Below are 24,472 nucleotides of genomic sequence, written 5' to 3'. Positions count from 1 at the left end.
CCCCTAATTGAGCTAGCGCTTTGCGGATAAAACTGAGCGCGTGCGTCGTATGAGATGCAGCAACTGGTACCCGAGTTGAATGTCTCAGGTCCACCGATAAACTCTGAGGTCAGTATAAGTGCTCCAAGTCGCGGGATCGGTTTTTGGTAAACAACTTCACCTTAAGTGGTTACAGAGCCAAGAGTTTTGCATGCTCAAACGCGTCGAATAGTTTACGCTTTGATTTTGTTGAGGTCAATTTAAGGTGTTTACCTCAGGTCATGTCAGGGCAGAGCCACTCAGGCCACGAGGCTGACTCAAGGAGGTCATATCGCTTCTTCGATGCGGTAGGTCCTTACAAGTCCACTGGTGGCTTCCCGACTCGCTAGCTCAATTTGATCGGGACTTTTTGGTGAAATCTCCTGTGACCTTAGTGACGTCATAAATGAAGTCGCCTAACTTTAAGAATGGAAAAGTGAATGCTGGGGCTTGCAAAAATTGTATAAAATCGCGAATTCATGCGCTTGAGCCAGCTTTAGATGGCTCCCGGCGCCAAAATAATAGTTTTCATATTTCCCAATTGATTAATAATCGTGAGGTTGCGTGACCGACCTGACTTCAGGTGACTCTTAAGAAAAATACGAGATAGCTACATACAAGTTGTGAGGCCTCTGGGAGATAGTACTAGATCATATAAGCTTCATTCCCCGTTGAAAAGTCCCCTGGCACGAAGGGTGCTGCGACATCGCGACATTTTGGGGCCTTACAGAGGTTCACTTTTGACGCCATTGGTCAACGGCCTGACCTTAACCTTCGCACTTGTAGGAGGGTGTCGAACAGACCTCCTACCCTCAGTTTTTCGCAAATAACTCGCGCAAAAAGCGGCTGACTGCGGCGAAACTTTCAGTACCCTCGAGTTATTCAATATTACGCCTACCATTATAATTTGCATGACCCTGACTCAAAAGACCTTTGACTTGTGACCTGTTTTCCGAGACCATGTTTGGCCGGAATCGCGTTTTGGCGTATTTCGAGTAGAACGCATTTTATTGTCTTTTTGTGGCTTTAAGCGATCAAACATGTGAAAGGATGTTGATCGCATGGATTCTAGTGGGTATCAAGGTCACGTGAAGATCAGTCAGGTCACTGACCTTTGATGACCTTTGTTCATTCTTTCGAGTTCTACATGTTTCTAGGGTAGATTTTGGAGTTGATTTCGCATTTAGAAACCGTTTGAACATTTAAGAAGTAGTTTTGGTTCACTCGTAACATGTGACCTGACCTGACCTGACCCGACCTGGCCTAAATGCACGAAAACATCATCTGTGATCAAAACTAACTTGAATTTCGTGATCAGCACCCCGCAAAACCCTATAACAGCTTCACTTTACGAAGCTCTAACAGGTCCCGATTTCCCGACTTTTGAGTTATATTGACCTGTCAACCAATGACCTAGGACCTTAACCCTCGCCGACACAGGCCATTTTGCGTCCTTCGACGCACAAGGGGGGTTGGTACGACCCCCCCTCGCGTTTGGCCCCTGATCGAGCTAGAGCTTCGCGGAAAAAAACGAGCGTGTTGCCCGTCACGAGAGGAAGCCGATGATACCCAATTTTAAGGTCCTAGGTCATCGGGTGACCTTCCAGGTCAGGTCAATGACCCAAAAACCGGGAAAATCGGGACCTGTTAGAAAGTCGTAAAGTGTGGCTGCTATGTGGTTTTCCGGGGTGCTGATCACGAATATCGTATTAGTTTTGATCAGAGATGATGTCTTTAAGCATTTAGACCAGGTCGGGTCAGGTCAGGTCAGGTCAACCGGTAGGGGTTGTGACGGGTATTCGTAATACGTGTCAACCGCCTCCGACAGCTTCGTAACATGTTACGAAGGCACCAAAACTACGTTGTAAATGTTCAAAATGGTTGCTAAATTCGAATTCAGCTCCAAAAACTAGCCTAGAAGCATGTAAAACTCGAAAAAGTGAACCGAGGTCACCCGAGGTCACCAAAGGTCAATGACCTGACCTGACCTTCAGCTGACCTTGAAACCCACCCTAATGTATGGGAGCAACATCAAATCACATGTTTGAACGTTTGAAACCACGAAAAGCTTGCAAACGCGCGGCTAATGCGAGCCGACATACGCCGAATCGCGATTCCGGCCAAACATGGTCTCGGAAAAGAGGTCACAGGTCAAAGGTCATTTGGGTCAGGGTCAAAAAATTTTCAGGGTAGGTGTAAAATTGATCAATGCGAGGGTACTGAAAGTTTCGTCGCGATCGGCCGCTTTTTACGCGAGTTATTCGCGAAAAACCTTAGGGGGTTGCATCAACCCCCCCCCCTGTGCCGGCGAGGGTTAAAATTGGGTATCACCGGCCTCCTCTCGTCACGGGCAACACGCTCTTTTTCCGCGAAGCTCTAGCTCGATTAGGGGCTGAACGGCAAAGGGGTCCAACGGACCCTCCTCCCCCTCTTTACGATAGACGCTGGCAAAACACCAATATGGGCGAGGGTGAAAATACAGCTGCTGTCATAAAAATTCAGCTTGAATCAAAGGTCAGGCTTGCCAAATTTCAGCTCTCGCAGCTATCAACAAAAATAAACATGTGGAGGCGGCAACCGCCTCCCCCCTCTCCTCTCGGCCACTGCCAGCGAGGTTTTAAGCGTATCATACACGTTACAAAGCATCATATCAAGAGGACACGCCCCAGCAGTCATATGCACTGAACACAAACTTATTACCCACGCTAGTGTATCGGCACCATAGCACATGGTCGAGACTGTCGTCAGCCACGGACTCGCACTCGACCAACCCTCTGAGCCCGTTGACTGCGGGTGACCCTGACATGTCAAGCCTGATCGGCGGCCGGCCGCTGTCGTGCGGTCGTTACACACGGAGGGGAGGGAGACACAAAGCTCTACGAGACACAACCCCTCGCCGGCCGAGGGGGGGGGGCGGGTGCCGCCCCCCCCCCCCATAGGGTTTTTTCGCGATAGCTCCGAACACGCTGGCGATAGAGAGCTGAAACTTGGCATACCTGACCTTTGATCCAAGCCGCATCTTTTGACACCAACCGCATTTTTGGGTCAGGTCAGGTCACTGACCTATGACGTCATAAGTGAACCTCTGCACGGTCTTCAGATGTCGCAACTTCGCAACGCCCTCACTGCCAGAGGAGATGTCACAGGGAAATGAAACTTGCAGGATCTAGTATCCATTATGAGTCCCACAACTTGTATATCTCGGATTTTTCCTAAAGGTCATATGAGGTCAGGTCATTTTCGTGACCTCACCATTATAAGTCAATGGGGAAAAATGAAAACTGCTATTTTGGCGCCGGGAACGATCTCCAACTATCTCAAGCACACAGAATCGTGATTTTATGCACTCCTTGCAAGGTTAGATGCGTCACTTTTGCAATGTTGACCTTGCGTGACGTCATTTATGACGTCATCAAGGTCATATTAGTTTTTCGTCAATAACTCTTGATCAAATTGAGCTAGCGAGTCGGGAAAGCCACCAATGGACTCAGGAAGACCTGCCGAATCGAATGATATGCGACATGACCCCTTTCGACCAACTTCGTGAACTGGGGGTGCTGACCTGACCTTGACCTGAGGTCAACACCCCAAGTTGACCTGACCCGGACAAAAAGTATATCATTCGACGCGCCTGAGCGAGACGAACACGATGCTGCCAAAATCGGCGCTCTGCGGCCGTTTTTTGCGAAGTTATTCACCAAAAACTGAACCGTACCTTGGGGCACTTGACCTGACCTCAGAGGTCACCGGTTGACCTAGGACCTTAAAATCGGGTACCAATCTCTGCGTCTCGTAACGGCGCACACGGTCGTTTTTTTCCGCGACGCGCTAGCTCCACCAGGGGCGAAACGGCGAGGGGGGGGGGTCGTACCCGCCCCCCCCCCCCTCGGCCGGCGCGTATGTAGAAAACCAATAGGTCCGGCGAGGGTTAAAGCTGACCTCTGACCTTTCCCTGCGCCCTGGTCACTGACCCCGCTCCATGTCGCTGGGCGGTGGCATGGCGGTGGAAACCGGTTCTAGCCTCTACACATGCCACCATTCTAACCCTCCCCTCCCCACGCTACTACGCGGCGTGGAGTACGCTCGTGCGTAACTGGGCGGAGCAAGGGGTCACGCGATACAGGGGCGGAACTGGTTGCCCTCCCGCTCGCCGAGCGACCAACGACTAATACCCTGGAGAACCGTACAGTCCACAGCAGAAGTAATGTGGGGTTTCAGTCATGGGTATGTTCTGCTTCTGAAGCTTAGGAACGATTAGCCAGACTACAATGAAACTTTGAATGTAGCTTATATGTATCGTCACCCTTGCAGCTGCAGCTTTAGCTATTGACATCTTCTTTTCGATCACTCCGCATTAAACAGTCGCCAGTCAAAGCCAACCGTTGAGATTGGTAAAACCCTACATTACTTTAGCGGTGGGCTGTACATACGTCCGGTCGCTTGTCCCCGCTGATTGCGTGCACATGGAGCCGATCTCGGAGAGAGGCGCCGATCGGGTCCGTCCCCCTCTCCCTGGCCAACTGCGCAGCAGTCCGGTCCGTCGGTTCCCGGTCCCGGGGCGGGCCGACCGGCCTGCGCCGCTGGACGCATGAGGTGACCGTGCTGACTGATGGGCCTGTGTGGGACCTGCGACGGCAGCGTGCGGTGCTCTGCTCTGTTCAGTGGGCCGGCATTGATCTGAGGCGCCGCAGGGCGGACGGCCGACCCGCCGCGCCGGAACCCGGCCTGACCCTGACCCGGCGGAGGTCCTCCACTCTCTCCCCAGCAGTCTGACCCACAGGGGTCGTGTTGCCAGCAATCCAGTCACCTGAAAAGCGTTGCTGTCCACTTCTGTTGGCAATAATACCCCGATGTTTGTTAAGGTCAGCAGTTATTTGCTCGGGTCATTCTGTTTGTCCTGGTCAGTTGTTCTGTTTATTCGGCTCAGCAGTTTTGTTTGTTTCGCTCAGCAGTTCTGTTTGTTCTAATCAGCGGTTCTGTTTGTTTTGGTCGGCAGCTCAGGTGAGTAGCTCTGTTTGTTTTGATCAGCAGTGCTGGTTAGCAGCCGTTTATTTTGGTCAGTGGTTCCGTTCATTCTGGTCCAGAAGAGAGCAGCTGCCCATCTCGTCCGTCCGTCCGTCCGTCCGTCCGCTTCCGTACCAGAGTGTTCTCTCGTGTCTGTCGGCTGAATCGATCTCGCGGAACAGCAGACCCGGCGGTCTGGACGGCTCCCCGCATCTGACTCTCTCTCTCTCTCTCTCTCTCTCTCTCTCTCTCTCTCTCTCTCTCTCTCTCTCTCTCTCTCTCTCTCTCTCTCTCTCTCTCTCTCTCTCTCTCTCTCTCTCTCATTCTCTACACTCTCTCTTTTATTTACGTACATCTTATTATTTTGTCTCCCTTTTTCTATGGTGTATTCTTCTATCTTTCTCATGTCTATCTTTATCTTGCCTTTTGCCTTTTCTCCTTTTCACCCTCTCTTTCTGAGTCTCTGGAGTCTCTCCCTTTTCCTGCCTCCGTCTATTTGCTCCTGTATTTGTATCTACTTATGTCAATGTCTCTCCGGTCCCTCCCTCTGCCCGGTGCGTCAGTCCCCGGTGCCCACTGCCCAGTCAGGCAGCCGCCGGGGAGTCCGTCCTGCCGTCCTGCCGACCGCCGACCGCTGGGCAGGGCTGGCCGACGCCCCGCCGGCCCTTTCCGTTTGCAGGCGGTCGATTCAATATTGAACAGCGGCCCACTGTAGCGGACTGATGGGCCGATGACTGCTGTGTGGCTGCAGCCGACCGATCAGGCCGAGGGCGTCTGGGCTGCCGCATGCCTTCCGCCGGTTCATACGAATAGGGCTCTGACCGGTCCAGCGGATATCTGGCGGGTGGCAAAAACACAACAGTTTTGTTTGAGTTACGATGGATGGTTTCTGTCTTCTAATTAATGCCATTTGGTTTGTCGCGAGTTTGTCGGTGCACATGTCACAGATGGCTGTCATTTTTATGAGTCCTTGTGTTGCCATTACCCGTGCTGCCCCGGTTATCGTATCAGAGTCCTGCTTACTAGCTGCTCCTGTAAACAGTATCTGCTTCTCCGGCAATCGAATGTTTTGTTCGTTTTTCCGTTTTTTTTTTTCTGTCCGTTCTTCTATCTCCAATCACGAACGAACATAGCTGTCTTACCACCCCATTCGCTACTGTTCCGTGTTGACCCGCGTTGTTTGGGTTTGATCTGACCCGTGTCAGTACTTGACCCCTTCTGCCACTGACCGACCCCTGCTCTGCCTCCTCAGGTGCAGGAGCGGGACACGCTGACCAGTATCGCGGCGCGGTTCGACTGCCTGCCCACCGAGCTGGTGAAGGCGAACCGTCTGAACGCGCGGCTCGTGTTCCCTGGCCAGGTGCTACTGGTGCCGTCTCGCGTGGCCGATCAGCCGCCGGCCGCCACCACCGCCGCCGCAGGCGAGTTGAACGGGGCGGGAGGGGAGGTGAGGGGACAGGGGAGTGGCGTGGGATGGGCTGGGGAATGCAGCGAGGTAGTTGTCATGAGTCGCCGTACTTGTTTGTTTTTTGTAATTAGGTAGCTAGCGTTCTGTCTTTTGCAGTGTTTGTTTTACCGGAACACTGATTTTACGCTCAAATAAACTGCTTGTATATAGTTAGTTAAACGAACACGGACTCGTGCCACCTATGTGCCACCTCTTGCAATGTATCATGTTTTGTGGGTGCGGTGCGTTGTGTCCATTCTGCACTGGGTCGGTCCTTTGCAGGTCATGTGCGCTTTTACGGTGTGTTGTGATCCACTGTGCGCCCGATCAGGTCACTCTCGTTCGGTGCGCCGGTTCGCTGACTGCCCGATCCCAATGCTTGGTGGAGGGTCGAGGGGCGGTGGGGATGGGTGCTGGGAACTGGGTGGGGGAGTATCCCTGTCCTTTCCGTCCAGTCCTTCCGTCCGGTGCCGGTGCCGGGGCGGCTGACCCGACCGGCCGTGCCCTCAGTGACGATCGATGTCGTCCACGACTGACACAGCCGGGTCAATACGGCCGACGGCGCCAGGTCGGACCGCCGCACTGACCGCCGGGTGGCCACTGGACCCACCCACCCAAACCGGGTCAGCTGAGGAGCCCACCACACCCGCTGAACCCATCACCCTGGCCAGGTCGGACCGCCGCACTGACCGCCGGGTGGCCCAGGGACCCACCCACCCAAACCGGGTCAGCTGAGGGAACCACCACACCCACCACACCCACCGGGTCAGCTGAGGAGCCCACCACACCCACCGGAGCCCACCACCCCCCAGCGGGTCAGCTGAGGGGCCCGTCACCCCCGCCAGGTCGGACCGCCGGACTGACCGCCGGCCGGGGGACCCACCACACCCACCACACCCACCGGGTCAGCTGAGGCACCCACCACACCCACCGGGAGCCTGCCAGGTCGGACAGCCGGCCGGGTCTACCGAGGACCCATTACCCGGCTGATGGTCGCACCCCCCCCCCCGCCGGGTCAGCCGAGGGACCTACCACCCCCACCTTGTCAGCTGATGGTCCCCCACCCACCGAGTTACCCTGCAGCACTCCGCCACCCAGCTGGTTCCTTGGCCAATAGCCACCCTCGGCGGCCCGGCTGGAATATTACGATCCCTTGATGGAATCTTCCGATACCCCGTCAATCATCCGCCAATCGAAATTCATTTTTTGTCGTTCTATTTTGTGATTCATTTTGGCCTTCATCGTCATTTCTTTAATATGGCAATGAATAACCAACATCAATGCCCACATGTCTGACCAGTGACCAGTGCGCTGGAGCTGCGTCCGCTGCCCGTTCCGTATCGGCCGCTGTCCATTCTGTGTCAGCCGCGCCGTGCTGGCGCTGGTGGCCTGTGCCGCTCTGCTGACTGCGCACTACGGACGGTCACGTGTCGATGGGGCCGGTTCCGGCTGTGTCAGGTGTTCCGGCTGTGTGCCGGACTGTTCCCCCGCCCTGGTACTGCTGTAACACTGCTGCTGCGCAGCTTTGTGCAATTTCTCGCTGTGCGGTACTGTGCTGTGCTCTGCTGCGCTCCTCGCACCAGGACTGCGCTGTGTGTCGTTTGGCGTCGTACCTCGGCCCGTCCGCCCCCGGCGCTCATTGTGCTGAACTTGCTGACCCGCCGCGGCGCCGGGCCGATGGTCCTATGTTAAGCCGCCCCCGCGGCGCCCGCCGGGTGACTCTGCTGACTGTGTCCTGTCCGGCCCTGTCAGCAGATGACGCGGCGGCCGGCGGAGCGCAGAAAGAGGCCGGAGTGGAGGAGAGAGCTGCCCACTCCGGGGAGACCCAGGCCGCCGCCAAGGGCACCAGTACCGGCGCCGACCCGGAGCTCGACAAGGACTGCCTGATGAAGTATGTCAAGATCAAGACGCGCCACATCACTGACGGACAGGTGGGGAGCTGTTACGCTTAGTTGAACAATGTGACAGTGGTGTCAGGTGTGACACCCACCGGCGCGTTCACCCTCACGCAAATCTTGGTAGAGGACCACATAGTTAGGAGAAGTTGTTAACCTTTGTAATATGTTATTTTGCTTAAATTTTCACCAAAATCCATTACTCACCCATCCACACCTCGTTTCAGTTTCACGGGCCACAGTGTTGTTATCGCTATCGCTATCGCTCTTTGCGTGCGGATCAATATCGTAATGTAAACCACATGTATATATATCGCCATGTAAACCACATGGCGTTACCAGTAGATCCAAACGCCAGTTCAGGTGCCCAAGGAGTCTGTCCCGGTACTGGCGACCTTTGACGCTAATGCCAGTAGCTGCCCGGATAAATGAATCACTGGGTGTACTCAGATGTGCTCGAAATAGTCCATATTTAGCTGTTCAAAGGGCAGTTATATATAAAGGCAGTGAGATTAGACTGTTTCTGTGACGCTGGTCTAAATCATCTACTGCAGGGCTGACTAATGTATATGTCATGAACGCGGATAACTTTAGGTGAAAACGGATAGGTTCAGATTAATTCAGCTTCAAAGTTTGGTTCTGTGTGACATATGCCATTTGTAAACAGAATGTCTGATTTGGGAATTGTACGGTCTCGTGAGAATGTACACTGTGCAGATTATTTTTAGGTTTTTTGCTATTGGCCCTCTCTTTTCCATATCACTAGCCCTTACTGACCCCCCCCCCCCCCCCCACTAAGCCTAAAAGTGGAACTACAAAAAGAGCAGAAGTAAACTCCCTCTGTTCCGTCACTCTGTCCTTGTCCCTACCGGCTGTCCCTACTATACCTCTGTCTACATCCCTGTCCCTGTCCCTGCCCCTACCCTTTCCCCTTGCCCTCCCCCTGCCCCTGCCCCTACCCCCTGCCCCTGCCCCTACCCCTGCCCCTGTCCCAGCCCCTGTCCCTGTTCCTGTCCCTAACCCTGTCTCCACCCCTGCCCCCTGGCCCCTACCCCTACCCCTTCCCTGCCCTTGCCCCTGTCTCTATCCCTGCGCCTGCCCCTGTCCCTGTCCGAACGGACCCGGAAGTACGACCCGAGGGTGACCCTGTCTGTCACTCCGCCAGTACGGATTCCCGCTCCACGGCGACGCTCAGCCCAGTCCCCGGATTTGCATTCTCATTTAGGCTTTGATGGCCAGGATTGGCTCGTGAACGCGAATGGCAAGCGACTGGAGCCTGGGCTGCGCGCTAAATCAGCACCCTGTTGTGGGCACTTTAGTATTTAGCGCCCTGTTTCATTTTACGGTGATTGCGAAGCGTTGGATTCTGTGTGGACTCTGTACTGAAAACTTACGCAAAATCTTGTGTACGGTAAATTGCTTTGCATTTTCCCTGTCAGTGCTCGCTAGAGCCGTGCGTCAGCTCCATTCCTCAGTATCTATGTTAGTGAAGAGTCCCGGTATCTGTTTTACACTTGCAATGCAGTCAGTGATGCCCTCTCGCTCCAATGTCGCATGTTTGTCTTTGGTGACCTGTGGTGACCCCAGTGACCTGTGGTAACCTCTGTGACCTATGTTGGTGCCCCTGCTGACCTCTGGGTCCGCCTCCACAGGGAGTGGTGACGGGCACGCTGCTGGTGACCCCCAACTGTCTGATGTTCGACCCGAACGTCTCGGACCCGCTGGTCCTGGAGCACGGCGCCGACAAGTACTGCGTCATGGTGCCGATGGACTACATCGTGTCGGCGGCGCTCTACACCGACATCGCGCACATGAAGGTCAAGGACCGCGGCAACATCCCGCTGTGAGTGCCCAGCACAGGGGAGGGACGAGGGTTTCAATCACACTGATCACACTGAAACCTTGTAAGCCGAATTGGTGTGTGCCATCCCTATTTGTAAATGTACGCGTAATGTGAAGTCAGGCTCTTTTGGGCACTGCCGTGCGCTGATAACGGCGTGTAACCCTTAAACAGGAATCGTGGGATGTGAAGCGCTTACCACTCAGTCCACACTGTCCGGCGCTCGGTGATTGGAGTCGCTGTCTTGTCACAGCTGACGGTCAGCTGTTGACCGCCAGTGTAGGTGGCGCTGTGTATTCATCCTGTACCGCCCGCCGCCGCGTACTGTCTCCGGATTCTAACGACATTGTGTTGCATTCATTCCAGACCGGACCTTCCTGCGCCGGAGGTTTACCACGCGCCACCGAAGGGCACTCCGTCGCCATCAGCCACGCCTGCCCCGGCCCCGACTCCTACCCCGGCCCCAGCCCCGGCGCCTGCCGGTGAGCAGTCGGCGTCTGACTCTGCCGAGGGCCGGACGGAGCCGATCGAGGCCGGTCCGGCCGCCCAGGAGCCGCCGGCGGCACCGGAGGGCGAGGAGCGCGCCCCGCTCCAGGAGCAGGAGTCCACCGAGGAGCCGGGCCAGGAGGCGGACGGCGGCTCGCTCTCCAAGGAGCTGACGTTTCCGGAGCTGAGCCTGCGCAGCGGCTCGCAGGAGGAGGAGGAGCCGGCCGAGCCGCGAGACACGGCCGCCTTTCCCAAGGCGTTCGACTGCGGCTTGGTGACGCCCGAGACGGCGCTGGGCGACGGCGACGGCGCTCAGGGCCGGCCGGCGCCGCCCGCCGACAGGGAGGCCGCCGAGCGCGGCGAGACGGGCGAGCCGGCCGACCGGCGCTCCGTGCAGTTCACCCAGCGCGCCGAGTCGCACCCCGATGAGCTGGACGAGACCAAAAAACAGAAGGTACGACTGGCTGGGTAGATGGCGGGTCTGGTGTACTGACCCGTCTGATGTAAATTGCATTTTCGGTGGTTAACTTAGGCTCAACGATACTTGCCATGACCTTACATTAAAATTCATGCATACATTCATAGTGTACCAGATCCTCATACTTGTCATAAGTCAAAATGGGTGTTTGCTGCTCCTCTATGATACCACCACGCTCTACTGACCGTCGCGCCTACCCCTCCATCCCTCTAACCTGCCCAGTTGTCTCCTCGGAGCCGCCCCATCCCTCTGACCCGTCCCACTGGCCCTGTCGCCTGCCCTCTGACCCAGTCTGACCGTCCGACAGCTGCTGAAGCGCCTGTCGCACCCTCTGACCTGGATGGAGAGCCTGTCGGGCACCCAGGACCGCGAGCCGACGCCCTCCTCGGCGCCGCCGCACATCGAGAACATCCCAAAGTCGATGCTGTCCAACGTGGTCTCGTCAGTGTCGTCCGTCTCCAGTGCGCTAGTGAGGTGAGTGCGCGGCGGGTGAGGCCGTGGGGGGCCGGGTGAGGGCCAGTGAGGTCCCGGGGCCGACTCTGCTGCAGTCAGCGGGGCTACCCTCGGGGAATGCGAACTCCGGGTGTAGTACTTAGTTCAGCATCTTACATTTTTCTGGGGTTTATTATGTGTGCTATGCCAAATCGGGCTGAATGCGTTCTGGTTGATCATTCTATTCGATAGTTTTTGTAGTTTTCGCTTCATGATTGCTGCTATTGGAATGTAATGATTTTTGCACCAAAGCCTGCTGTAGTTGGATTTGCAATAAATGTCTCGGTCGTTAAACCAATGTAAATATTGCAGTGAAAATGTTGAATAGCATTAATGCAGTCGCGGCATCCGCTTATTCCTGTCCTCCTCTATCCTTCATCCTCTACGGCTTCTTCTCATAATTCTTATGATAAAGCATCACAAACTGGGCAGTGGGCACTGAGCAGCAAAGCATTTTCAGATTATTCTACTGTGTGCCTGACATCAACAATAATATTATTATGCCGTCTTAGGAGCATACTAAGCAATATTTACATCGATTGCGTTAAAGCACCCTTGTTACGGAGCGCAGTACCCGGCAGTGGCAAGGCACTGCGGCCTGCTGACAAGGTAAAGACGTTTACGTGCTATAAGCCGGCCTGGGTGTGGTCGGTGCCTGTGTAAATTATTGCGCACGAGTGCGGAGAGATGGCGATTCTGGCTGTCGCTGTGATTGAAGTCTGCTCAGCTCGGGGGACCATGCACCAGGCTCGTGTTGTCCTCTGCACTCGGCGCCATTCCTTCTCGGCTCTGTGACGTCAAATGATGTTAACTGATGTCACTGGTGGCGCTGGAGGATAGCTGGGGAGGGGGGAGGGATCCTCTCCGCGGCTGACACCAGGCTGCGACATCTCCCGTCCGGGCCGGGGGTACATTCGGACAGTGATTCTTTGGCCGACAAGACCGCTGGCTGTCCACAAAGCTCGGGTAAACTGAGGTTTACATCTACCGTAGTTAGGCAACAAAGGGGAGAAGTCTGCTAAGACCGGTATGACCTGAGACGGGCGTTACGCCGCCTGGGCTAGTGCTGCGAGTTTACCATTCAGACGTAGGCTGTAGGTTGTACGAACTCTCGGGAAAACGAAGGGATGTGACGGCATTTAGAACGCTCTCGGGCTTGCATAAGCGTGAAGCCGCTTATAGTGGAAACTACGGCAGAAACGTACAAAAAGGGCAGCGTAAATTTGCAGTATATCGTGATGCCTGAGCTGAGTAGCGCAGCCTGATAACTGGAAACTTGGGGCGGTCAGTGAACGACAGATTTTCACAGAAATCATAAACGAATAAACATACCGGAGACTGACGCGAGCCTCCCCAGATAGGCATGCAATCCATTTCTGACACCTTAGTTCGATAAGACTCTGGCCTCCACTGGTTCTCCGACCTTTTCGTCCAGCTCATACCTCACCCTGTCTTGCCAACCCTCGCCTGGCGCAGTCGACCCTCTCCCCGCCCGCCGGACCGTCCGCTCGTGCTGGCCACTGACGGGCCGCCGCCGGCCGCCCGCAGCTCGCCGCGCTATATCGTTGACCTGGGCAGCGGTCTGCTCAGCTCCCTGTCTCCGGCCGAGATGGAACAGACTGCCGGTCAGGGAGGCGTGGCGCCCGCCGCCCCCGCCCCCGCCGCCGCCCCCGCCGCTGAGTCGGCCGGCGGCGGCGGGCGGACCGGCACTGACGAGGACGGCAGGCGGGAGGGAAACTCGACCTTCTACTCCGAGTAAGTCGGGCACGGGTTTGTGCCCGTGTGGTGGTCGTGAGTAAGTAGAGCACGGGCCTGTGTGGTGGTCGTGACTCGGTGAGTGAGTCGGGGACAGGTCTGGGTTGTCACCGAGACGACTAGCTTCTAGTGACTCGTTTGTCCGAGCTTTGGTGTCGTTGTTTGTGCCGGTAACCCGAAGCATCGTCTTTGAAATGCCTTCAGAATCAGCAAACTAACACACCTCAACCTTTGCCGAGAGTTTCACAAAGCGTTATCTCGCGTCGTCCAGAACTGTTCCACGGTTGTTCGGTCGGTGGCCGTGGTCCACATAGGCGCTCAAACGTTAGAGCGAGCTTGTTTGCCGTTCGGAGGAGACCTGACGGTGCGTGCCAGGACACATTTGGCTCGGACGCCCGCGACCCCTGCTCTGCCCATTTACCAGGCACGGGTTCGCTCGGTTTTCCCAGGAGAGGCGGGCTGAGAGTTGTAGTGAATCTCCGCAGATATTATGCCGTCTTGAACGGAATGCCTGAAACAAGCGGAAAGTCCGGGCGATTCGCTGACCCGTGGTAGCTAGAAAACCCCTCCGCAGTGTGTAAGACCGGGGCAGGCTGACGACCTGCCTTTGGTGCCTGGTGGTAATGCCTGTGGATCAGCATGGGTGCAACAGTTCAGATTCACTTACCAAATGAACGGCATGATTTTGTACACCCTCGCCATTTTACCGGCGTGCGTTATACCGACGCTGCGATTTTCGTCGGTTCTCTTCCCCTTTGGGATTACATTTGCTTGTAAGCATGCCAGAATGCAGATATCGTTGACCATCATCTATGTATCTCTACTGCGCTTTGTGTGACTTGGCTGGTCTCACCTAATAGCTGCTAGCCGCATGTCACTAACCGCTGGCTTCTTTTTCTGACCCACAAACAGAGGTCGTTTGTGACAGGTGACCTTATTACCGCCCGCGGTATGTATAGAGGGCTATTTTCTGTCACCAGTCGCGGCCCTGTGATGATTGTATCACCAGCCGCCGGTGCAGGGCCGTTCCTGACCGACACGCGCCGCACGGGTCAGGGTGGGCAAACACCGCCCGCTCGGCCGCCCACCGCGGGCCGGCCGGGCCGGGCCAGGGCGGGCCGGTTTTTCAGCGGCGCCCCCAGCTGCCGGTCAGCCGCTGGATGCGTGGTGGACGTGTGTGGTTGACTGTCACAGCTGCGCGGCATGGTTTGCTATGTGCAGGTGGTGGAAAATATGGGACGCACGCAGCTTGTTTGACAGCATGCATGCTACAAAGAAATGTATGAATAACTGTATTGTATAAGCAATGCTGTTTTACCGTTTGCGGTGAGTTGCGCTGTTGAAGCGCGGCTCGCCCTCTCTGACTGCTCCTCCGTCTCTGAGTGTCCCTCTACATACCGTAACGGTTCCCCATGTGTCTGCGACAGGCGCTCCTCGGTCGACCGGAAGCCCAAGTCGCAGGGCAGCTTCGGCGGCTACAAGAACCTCGTGTCGATGGACGAGATGCCGTCCCTCTTCACATCGTTCGACAGTGAGTCTCTGAGCTGGCTGGGGTCAGGGGGGGGGGGGTCAGCATTGGGCAGGCCAGGAGCTACTGTCGGTCTTCATACGATATTAACGGAGAGGAAGTTCAGAGTTCAATGAGCAGCACGCGTAAGGCGCTATCTCTCACTGAGGATGATTGTTGTGTGAAGTGATCATGTAACACTGCTGTGGATTTACCGCTTGGGCTGTGACTAACACAAAGCCCTTCCACAGTCAAAAGCACATGCTTTCCCGGCTATGACGGTATTGGTACGTTTCAAGCGGGAGTCACGTTTTTCTCTAGCTGTACCCTGGCATCAATGTGTTTGTTTGATTGCCTGCCGGCGTGTGCGTGTGTGTGCATCTGAAAGTGTTTTATACCCTGTTCCTCTTTAGCCTTTTTCTTAAACTTTGTGAAAAGTATTAATTTCCGTTTCCCGCATTTATTGTACCGCGGGACTGCGTTTGGTAATCTGTGGTACTGAACCACGTCCCTGTTTCTGTACCACCTGTAAATACCCCGTCTTATATCTAAATGCTATTTCGCCTCCCCGGTTTTGCTTGTAGGGCTGCTGAGCTCTTCATTTGAACACCTTTACATTTCTCATTAACGCATGCAGTTGTGCCCTTTCCGTTACATACATGCACTGCACCACCAATCTGGGTAACACTACATTGACAATATATCTCCCGATGACTTTTTTGAATGTTTTGTGCTGTTGGTTTTGCCTTGGCCAGGCCTGTTTTTCATATTGCCGAATTTTTCTTCTCTGATCTCTGTCATTTGGGTGTCGGCTTATCCAGCTTCTTTCGACACAGGATTTCATATCAGAATCCCTGTTTGGCTGCGGCAAACCACGGCTATATGCCGTCACCCGCCTGCCTTGTTAAGAATGACTGTTGATTAGTTTGACAGGCCGGCGAATGCCTTTTGCATTACCAGTTATTTCTCCTATATCTGCATCTAACAACCGTGCTGGCCTATGTGGAAAGGCTGTATTTGTTTGATGGTCTTTAGCAAATACAACTATCGTTATCAAATAGCCGGCAAATTCCACATACCTATTGAGGATATGTCAAATGCCGTCACATCTCTCGTATGTGTTTGTGTCGTGTGCCACGGTTTTTCTTCTAAGGCTGCTTGGTAACGCGCATTGCTATGGTGTCCTGCGCCGCCCGAGCTCCTGTGTCCCGCGGTGCCCCGTGCCGCCGGTGTGCCTTCGGTGCCGTCCGTGCCGCTTCTGACCGGCGCCTCCCCGCAGAGCTGATCCCCAAGCCTTCGAAGGCGGCCGACGACCCGCCGCTCTACCTGTGCCTCATCATGGGAAAACGGCGCGGCCGCAAAATCCGCAAAACGGTGCGCATCCTATCGTACGGCGAGGAGAAGCTGCGCTCAGAGTTCTGGTTCTCCATACCGCGCGAAAAGTGAGTCTGCGGGCTGGCGAAGGGTAATGGGCTGAGGAGAGGGTAGGCTGAAACCGGGCTGGCCCGAGGCCCGCTGTGTCGAAATAACACAATGTAATCGGACTCACCGGCGTGAGCGCTGCGCCGCTAAGCACATTGTTTAAATCCGAATAGTTTGCGCGGATAAATGTCTCGGCACGCTAAACGATAACGTCATAACAGACTAGAGGCTTAGTTTTATGAAAACGTAGGTTGTTGCAAGAAATGTTTTGGATGAGGGAACACTCTAGAACTTCCCTTCTCAAGGGTTGTTTGGCTGAACACGGTGTCTTGGTCTTTAACTGGAATACCTTTGGTTAACCCGCTGCCACTTAGTGCGTAACACAACTGTCAGTGTCAAACCCGGCGAGTTTACTGATACAGCCCAGCTATGTCTCGTTTGTCGTGGGCCCTTAGCGCTGCCATTACTCTCCCTAACCTGTCCGCTGTACTGACGACCCCTCCCCTCCCCCCCCCCGCAGGTGTGACCAGCTGTACCACTTCATCCAGTACTGGGCGCCCGAGATCTACGGCAGTCTGGAGACCACCAAACCGGAGGAGCGCGGCTTCGAGCTGGTCGACTCCGACTCCGGTGAGCCCGCCGCCCGCCCGCGCGCCGGGAGTGGGGCAGGGAGGGTGCCCGGTGTGTGGTAGAGTTTTGGCGGAGAAGGTGGCTCAGACTCAGTAGTGTTGCTCTATTTTCTGTATTTGTTTTAAGTTGCAGGAAAATTCGTGGTCACTTCTTACCGTGGGTATTTTTTTTAGCTACAATAGCTGTGTACAAATAATTTTCAGCAGTGCGCATCAGCTGCCAGCAAAGTTGTTTTTCAGATACGTCGCTGAGTTGATTTAGTGTTATGCCGTCATGGTTGACAGCTTCTGAGAGAAGAAGATGCGCCCAGTCTGTTTATCATTGAGGATTTTTGGGAATTTTCCGCTTAGCCGTCCCGGCTTTATTTGATTTATTTGCGGCTCGCGGCCCTGCAAAAACACCAACAGTGGGGCCTCGCAGCGATAGCGGTTGCATCAGTCGCTTTTTTGCAGTAGGTAGATTCACCATCAAATGTTTCTATAGTTTGCTCATAATGCTCATAAAATGTTGAACGAGGAAACGTGCTACGGGTTGTGTGCATTAGCTATGCATTCCTCTCCACATCTTGATTTGCCAAATGACATTTTAAGGTCGACCGGTTTCTGGTCACCGAGCACTGTTTATTTTTGACCGCAAAATCACAACATAGCATGTTTATTCGGAAAAAAAACATGAAATTAATTGAAAACTACTCTCTCAAGTAGTAATGTTATCGATTCTTCAGGACGTTATCTCTGATTGATGCATTCCTGATGGAATGAAAAGCTCTTCGTTTAGATCATCACGTCGCTGTCTGGGTTTGATGCGAAACCTGTCAGTTTGTCGGGCGTTATTTTTCCATTTCCATGTCAGTGCACTTCAAAGGTCAGCTAATGCCTCAGAAATTGATGGAGCGTTCCCGGCATTGGATGTTTTGAGGCTGACGCCATTTCCGTTGGTCGTTTGCGGCTTCCGACTCTTCAACCGCTGTGTTTTTCGATAACAGCGGCCTCTCGGGATTGATGGTATGTGGGGCCTCCGTGACATTTTGCGGACACTGTTTTGTGGTTGATGCGGACAGGCGATGCCGTCTCACCAGGCACACTTCGCATCCCCGTCACACCGTCAGAAGTTAACTACACCTTTTCAGTTCAGAAGTTACACAACATTACAGCGTCACAAGAACTGCTGCTCAGGTGGCAGAGTTTTAGAGGAGACGGAGAGCGGCGGCACTGCTTTTTCTGTGGCAAAGAGAGGAGGTGTCTGTTTGAACCGACCGTCGTTGGGAAGTAGGATACAATACATAGGGTTGGATCGGGCCTGCTGGGAGTCGGCGCACTAGGCTCAGTTCACGGAGACAGATGCATCGGCGTGTGCTTCCCACGGCCGGTGCTCCCAGAGCGGTAAAGTGAGCAGTGAACTGGGGAAATTTACCTTACTGAACTGAGACACCTGCTCCAGCCACTGGTGGTCGCGGACCGTCAGCGCGAGAGATTATGTGCATCACACCACAGGCTACATCGACAAAGCTAGCTTGGTTTTACTATTAAACTGCGGTTAAGGTTATTTTTGGCACACAACTGACCGCAGATTAGTGTCTCAGGGGCCGATCGTGTGTGATCATTCAACAGTATTGCGTGTTGACGTATGACACATGCTACCCCAAGGCTTAAGTTGGAAACTATTTGTATTATGAAGCTATCGCAAACCTATCAGGAGCGTTGCTATGCACAATGCATAGCTATAAAAATTACCTGGAAAATATGATGCATGACCAATTAATAACACGCTCCTACAGAGCGTCATCCTAGCCACATCATCAGCCTTGGAGCATGTGACGTGAGCAGAGGTCATAGTTTGTAGCCAGTATTCTAAGCTTAATTCTGTGTTATCTCGGGATACTAATCTCGATGACATATGCAGTAACTCTTGCTTCATGTCATTCTTGGGAAACTGAATAAAATCGACTTAATTTGATGACGAAAAATGTCTCACCTTCAGTGGGATGAGGGTCTTCATTTATGAATGTATGCTGCCTTTCTGATGCATGTAGCGTGGGCAGGAACCACAAGGGTAAGGGAAATATCCGTTTTCTATATCGATTGTATGACATTACTAATGCACGAGTTTCATGAACAAAGATCGTGAAAAACCGAATTTTTTAGGGCAGTCTTGAGGTGATTAAGGCATGTCTTGGGCATGTCCGGCATGTCCTTGATCATGGTCCTAGGAAGAGGCGAATATTTGGGCTTTGATGCTCTTTTACAATGCCAGTGAAAGATGATATATCCATTTTCTTTTACCTGCGCCCACACCGTCAATCGTTATTTACCATGCTAATTTTGAAAGATGATTAGTGATTACTATCTATATTACTATTTGAGGAGGGCGTAGTTTCTGTCTATTACGAAGGTCGCGACATGGTGCTACGTAGCGCGGGTTACAGATCACACCGTTGCACCTACCGCGCTGAAATTTGCGCAAGTTATAGAACAAGGATGGACAACGTGCCTTTGAGCGGTCTCGGCTCGATCGGATCGATAGCGAGCGCGTGGCGCGTGCCCAAAAAGTGCAAATTCGCGTCATAGACTTTACATGTATAAATCGGCTGGCAAAAACGGGCGAAAATGGCTAAATTTGCCCGACACGGGTCCGTTCCCCGTGCAATATCTCGGTAGCCGTGCGCCCGATCGGCACGGGGAAAACAGCATCGTGTAGAGAATCGAACGGGCAATCGAATAGTGTGCGGTGCAGGGGTGGCACGCGCCACGTGCAAGTGTGAGGGCAATTTCATTTCAAAAAGTGCCATTTTAAACGGATTTTGGAATTTATATTAATTTCAGGTGATCGTCAGACGGAATGAGTTGAAACAGCGCCTATTAGCAATAAAAATGTACCGTCTCTCATGGAAAAATTGTGAAAAGCTAATTGATCAAAAACAATGTGGAAAAAATCGCTGAATTAAAATGGTATTTGTCCATAATGTGCCACTAAAAAGATACACGGGATTTGCTGCTTAACCTGATACGCTTGACAATTGAAAATGCTATCATTAGAAAGAGCATTCAATTCTCTCCAAGATCCAATCATCACGTTTGCATGACAAGCAACAGTATTCTTTAAAATATAAATGTTTTAAACCTCTGCAAAACGATTTTTAGCGAAAATTATCTACGCCTTTCATTTGTCTTAAAACTACGCACCTCAATTATAAAGCACATTTGACAGATTCTGAAGTGGAAAGCATGCTTATCAGACACGGGCACCTCGATGCGGTGGATATTTTTTCCACAAACCAAAACGTTTAGCCGTCAAAAAGCAATCGACCGAAATGGATAGATAACCCAACCGACACAAGAACAACCGAACACCCGCCGATCGAAAATATCCCTTTTCGCGTTGCGGAGCACGCGGGTCACCCTAGTATCTCACTAAAAGGTTAAGATAATCGTCGCCTCTTTTGTTTGTGTGGCTCACGTACAATTCAGCACGCGTCACGCATGGCTATATGAATTTATAAATGTAAAATGGTTATTGTTGGCAATAGCGGGGCACAGTGAAACAACTAAGGGAGATAGCATCACACGTGCGCTCATGAACTTATCACCCGCCTGTGAAATCCGGCGTGCCAACGGGATCCAGTGCTTCGTTTGCAGTAGGTCCGTCCGTTTTCCGGCTTAGCGCTGTTATTTTATTTGCAGGTTCTTTACATTAACCATGGTATTGGAACTAAGTTTGGATGTTTTTTACCTAATTTTATTAAAGAATTATATAAATCTGGTCAGACTTGCCTAACAAGCGCCGTCGTATGTTATCGGCGCGCAGCTCTGCAATGGTTTTCGTCCTGCGATGGTTTGCGGGCTCGTTTCTCTGTGCCACTGACTGACTCGTTTCCCCCTGCCGGCAGATATCTGGGAGTGTGAGGAGGGCGACGCGACGGCGTCCAGTGACGCCGCGCCGGGCGAGTCGGGCCTCATGGACCTGCCCAAACAGCTGCCCAAACAGAGCTGGGAGGTGAGTGGCGGCGGGACCGGTACCGGGCGCCGTGTGTGTACGGGGTACAGGTACAGGGGTACGGGCGGACGGGCCCGGGAGGTAGGGGTGGTGACCTCAGCTGTCTGTGATCTGACCCACCGATCTGCGCTGCATTCTCACCCGGTCTGCTAACTCTATTTACTTCTTTTTTTTTCCGATTGCGCTACACTTTATCTACTCTGAACTAATCTTCTTGTCTTGTTCACACCTGTCTCTTTCATGGCACCGTGCTATCTCTATCTCTCCTCTGTGGATTATCTGACTGGCGGCTGACCGATTACCGCTTCTGCGCCGGGTCTCGGCGGCCTCTCCCGTCTGTGTGTGTGTGTTACCGCTGACCGATTACCGCTTCTGCGCCGGGTCTCGGACGCTCCCGTCTGTGTGTCTGTCTGTGTCTGTGTCTGCGGTCGTGTGTCTCTCGGCGGGTGGCCGCGCTCTGTCTGACCACAGCCCGTCGCTCCGCCCCGCTCAGGTGATAAAGGCCCCCTACGTAAAGCTGTATAGTATGATCAAAAGCCAGACTTCGGCCACGTCAGAGGAGGAATTTAGCGAGGTAACCGGCCGGCCGTGCCGCGCCGCAACGGTAGCTAGAGATAGAGCGCGCCGTAGCTGTACCCGCCTCTGCTCCGCCCGGCCCTAGTCACTGTTAGAGCCGCCCCTCACTGCCCCTCCACCCGCTGCCTTGGACCTTATCCCAGCCCCGGTCCCTCCAGCGAGCGATTTTCCGCTTTTTATGTCATACGTTCCTGTCAGTGCCGGCAGCGGTCCGACGTTTTAAAGGTAGTGTGCCAGCTTTCCTGGACCGTATGGAGTTAATGGCCCAGATAAGGAGAACCGGATTTAGAACTTATAGAACTTATCCATACCTTCAAAACTCATGGAAACGTCTTAAATTCTTCAAATTTTGAGTACCCCAGTGCGAAATTCGCCCCGACGGGTTGTCGGTCGTACCCCAACCACATTTCACACCACTATGAACAATAAATGCACACACTGAAATCGCTATTACCGATATGCTCATTGCTCATCCAATCAAGTTTCGATAAACCCGTTCATCATCATCTCCTGCGGTTTCGAACACGCCTGTTAGGTGGTGCGGTAGACCGCGCCCAAAGCCAGGGCCCCGGTAACGTGAGGTAGCCGAGTCGGGGCAGCGTGCGCTGACCCAAGCCGGGGCCGCGCGTCCTCCCGGTGTCATGTGATAGCCCGGGGCTGCCCGCGGGGATGCGGTAGACCGCGCCCAAAGCTGCGGCCCCGGCTTGGGTCAGCGCACGCTGCCCCGACTCGGCTACCTCACGTTACCGGGGCCCTGGCTTTGGGCGCGGCTTCTGCTCATACTTTGTGGTGCGGTGGTGGTGCGTCGGGCCGCGCGCTCTGACTTCGGCCAAGAAAAATGCGTCAGCTGATCATTGTCATTTCTGCCACTTGCGTGTGGTGAAATGGGGTCATAACTTAACCCGCGCCCTGGTGGGGTCTGTTTATAACGCGACCTGGTGGGGGGGGGCTATTTTTTGCCCCCCCTCGTATCTCCGAAACTACTGGACGGATCCGCAAAATTCAAACGGCGTTCGAAAGGCCTGTCAAATTTGTCGAGGGAAACCAAATTTCATTGACCTCGGGGTCACCGATGACGTCATAGGTCAGGTCAAAGATGAAATGTTTCACCGTTCACGGGTCTGCTAGGGAATGCGCTATAACACCGAGGAAAACGCATTTTGTCGATAATCAGCGATAGGGCGTCAGTTGCCTAGTAGATATGTTGCTATTAGAGGTCACTGACAATACCAGGTCAGGTCACAGGTCAGGTCACCAAGGGTCACAGGTCAGGTCACATGAGCCCAACATTACTAAGGTCGTGTGATGCATGTTTTATGGCCAATTTTTCATTTCCAACTCAATGGTGTTGGTTATAAGACTATCAGGTACGGCTTAGGTCACTTTCTGGTGAAGTTCAGGTCAAGGTCAGGTCAAGGTCAGGTCAAGGTCAGGCCAAAAAAGGTCAAATTTTAAAGTTGATAGTTTTGCATAAAATGGGTATTGATTCGATGCAGCTCGTCACGGGGAGTCTAATGATGGTCTTTGTTTTGCGCTACGGGGTCTAGAATTGCTAAAAATTGAGTTTGAAAATTTGACGTCATCAATTTTGAACAGTTTTTTCGCTATAACTTCGCCAAAAAAAGAGGCATCAATCTCAAATTTGGTATGTGGATGAAAGGCGGTAAGGACTATCACATATATTCCGGTTTTTGCGAAATTCAAAAAACTTTTTGGATTTTTCGATTATTATATCCAAAAAAATATTTTTTGATTTTTAGGGGTCCAAATCCAAAAATTTCAAAAATCCGAGATAGCAGTTTTGTAGCCCTGTTGATTCTACAGCTTTTATGTCTCATCATTTTTCTGTATTTGCAAAGCTATAGGCCTGACAGCTCTTCCCGCGAAACCCTTTTTTGGGTCGAAAACGGCAGAACATGACGTCACTCTGACGTCATTTTCGGCCAACCTATCATAGCCTTTGGAAAAATGTTTGGTCACAATGTGTAAAATTGATGTCCGGGAGGGTACTGAAAGTTTGGTGACAGCGGTTCTGGAGATATAACGAAAAGTCTGGAGGGGGGGGGGGGGCAAAAAATAGCCCCCCCCCCCCCACCAGGTCGCGGGTTAAGAGAAGGCTTTTTCATATCAATTATTTTACATAAAATCATATTTCAAACCATAAATAATGTTCGACAGCCAAATAAAAGAAACAATACCAATACAGACTTACAGTTTAAGGCTCGACATTGTGTTGTCTACGATTAGACAGCTGATAACTCATTCCCGTACGTCGTAACTCTATAATGACCTTTGCTTATTGTCACATGTGCGCCGCATTCGCGATTGTTGCCGACGCCTGTTTACAGGTCAGCCCACTACAGTTGTTATACATATCGAAAAACCGATAAACTTTTAGGCGAAAAAGGCACTATTCCAGGCCCATTTTTGATTTTTTTGCGATATTAGGTAAAAACAGAAGCTTCTTATCCTAGGAAAAATAAAATGGGAAATCTTTCAAAGGTGGCACACTACCTTTAAGTGTCGGTACGAAAGCATATCAGGTGCACTTGTCTATTTTGCCGATAAAAAAGAGCCCAATAAATTTAACTCTCTTAAAAAACAGCTATTTTAATCCCATTTACGCATCGTCAATCAGGATTGGTACCATTTGTTCCCGGCCCCTACCATTGCCACCCTCCTTTTGATATTAGTAATGGCGTCTGGTAGAGTAATTAGAACTGCCCTGTAATCCGTGTCTGCATCTTGAGACCCTTCCCCGGTATTGCTCTATCGTCTCCTGTGGTTAGCACCTGTTCGGCCATCTTCCATCATCCGTCGTGCCCCATGCCGTTCCTTCTCCTTCCTCAGGCCGGACCCTGCCACTTCTATGGTTCACCCCGTCCTACTACTTGTGTTTCCCTCATTGCCCCCTTTGTTTCTGCGACTG

The 24,472-nt window shown here is 52.8% G+C and overlaps 1 protein-coding gene across 7 annotated transcripts in view; it reads left to right on the top strand.

Annotated features, from left to right (window-relative positions):
- Positions 1-24,472, top strand: part of LOC122386136 (oxidation resistance protein 1-like) — a 67,553-nt gene that overhangs the window by 23,979 nt on the left and 19,102 nt on the right. Inside the window, exons 4-15 of one of the 7 annotated variants that reach the window (XM_043375021.1) lie at positions 6,275-6,443; positions 8,225-8,400; positions 10,017-10,207; positions 10,571-11,144; positions 11,476-11,642; positions 13,209-13,415; positions 14,843-14,946; positions 15,174-15,209; positions 16,202-16,364; positions 16,865-16,974; positions 20,861-20,967; positions 21,461-21,541. In XM_043375021.1, coding sequence (XP_043230956.1) covers positions 6,275-6,443; positions 8,225-8,400; positions 10,017-10,207; positions 10,571-11,144; positions 11,476-11,642; positions 13,209-13,415; positions 14,843-14,946; positions 15,174-15,209; positions 16,202-16,364; positions 16,865-16,974; positions 20,861-20,967; positions 21,461-21,541 — 2,085 coding nt within the window. The remainder of the gene's footprint in view (positions 1-6,274; positions 6,444-8,224; positions 8,401-10,016; positions 10,208-10,570; positions 11,145-11,475; positions 11,643-13,208; positions 13,416-14,842; positions 14,947-15,173; positions 15,210-16,201; positions 16,365-16,864; positions 16,975-20,860; positions 20,968-21,460; positions 21,542-24,472) is intronic. The other 6 variants (XM_043375025.1, XM_043375022.1, XM_043375023.1 and 3 more) reach the window with 6 other exon arrangements.

The sequence above is a fragment of the Amphibalanus amphitrite genome, unplaced genomic scaffold (assembly GCF_019059575.1).
Source record: "Amphibalanus amphitrite isolate SeventyFive unplaced genomic scaffold, NRLGWU_Aamphi_draft 000241F_arrow, whole genome shotgun sequence".
Taxonomy (NCBI): domain Eukaryota; kingdom Metazoa; phylum Arthropoda; class Thecostraca; order Balanomorpha; family Balanidae; genus Amphibalanus; species Amphibalanus amphitrite.
This window is presented reverse-complemented; position numbering and strand designations above follow the sequence as displayed.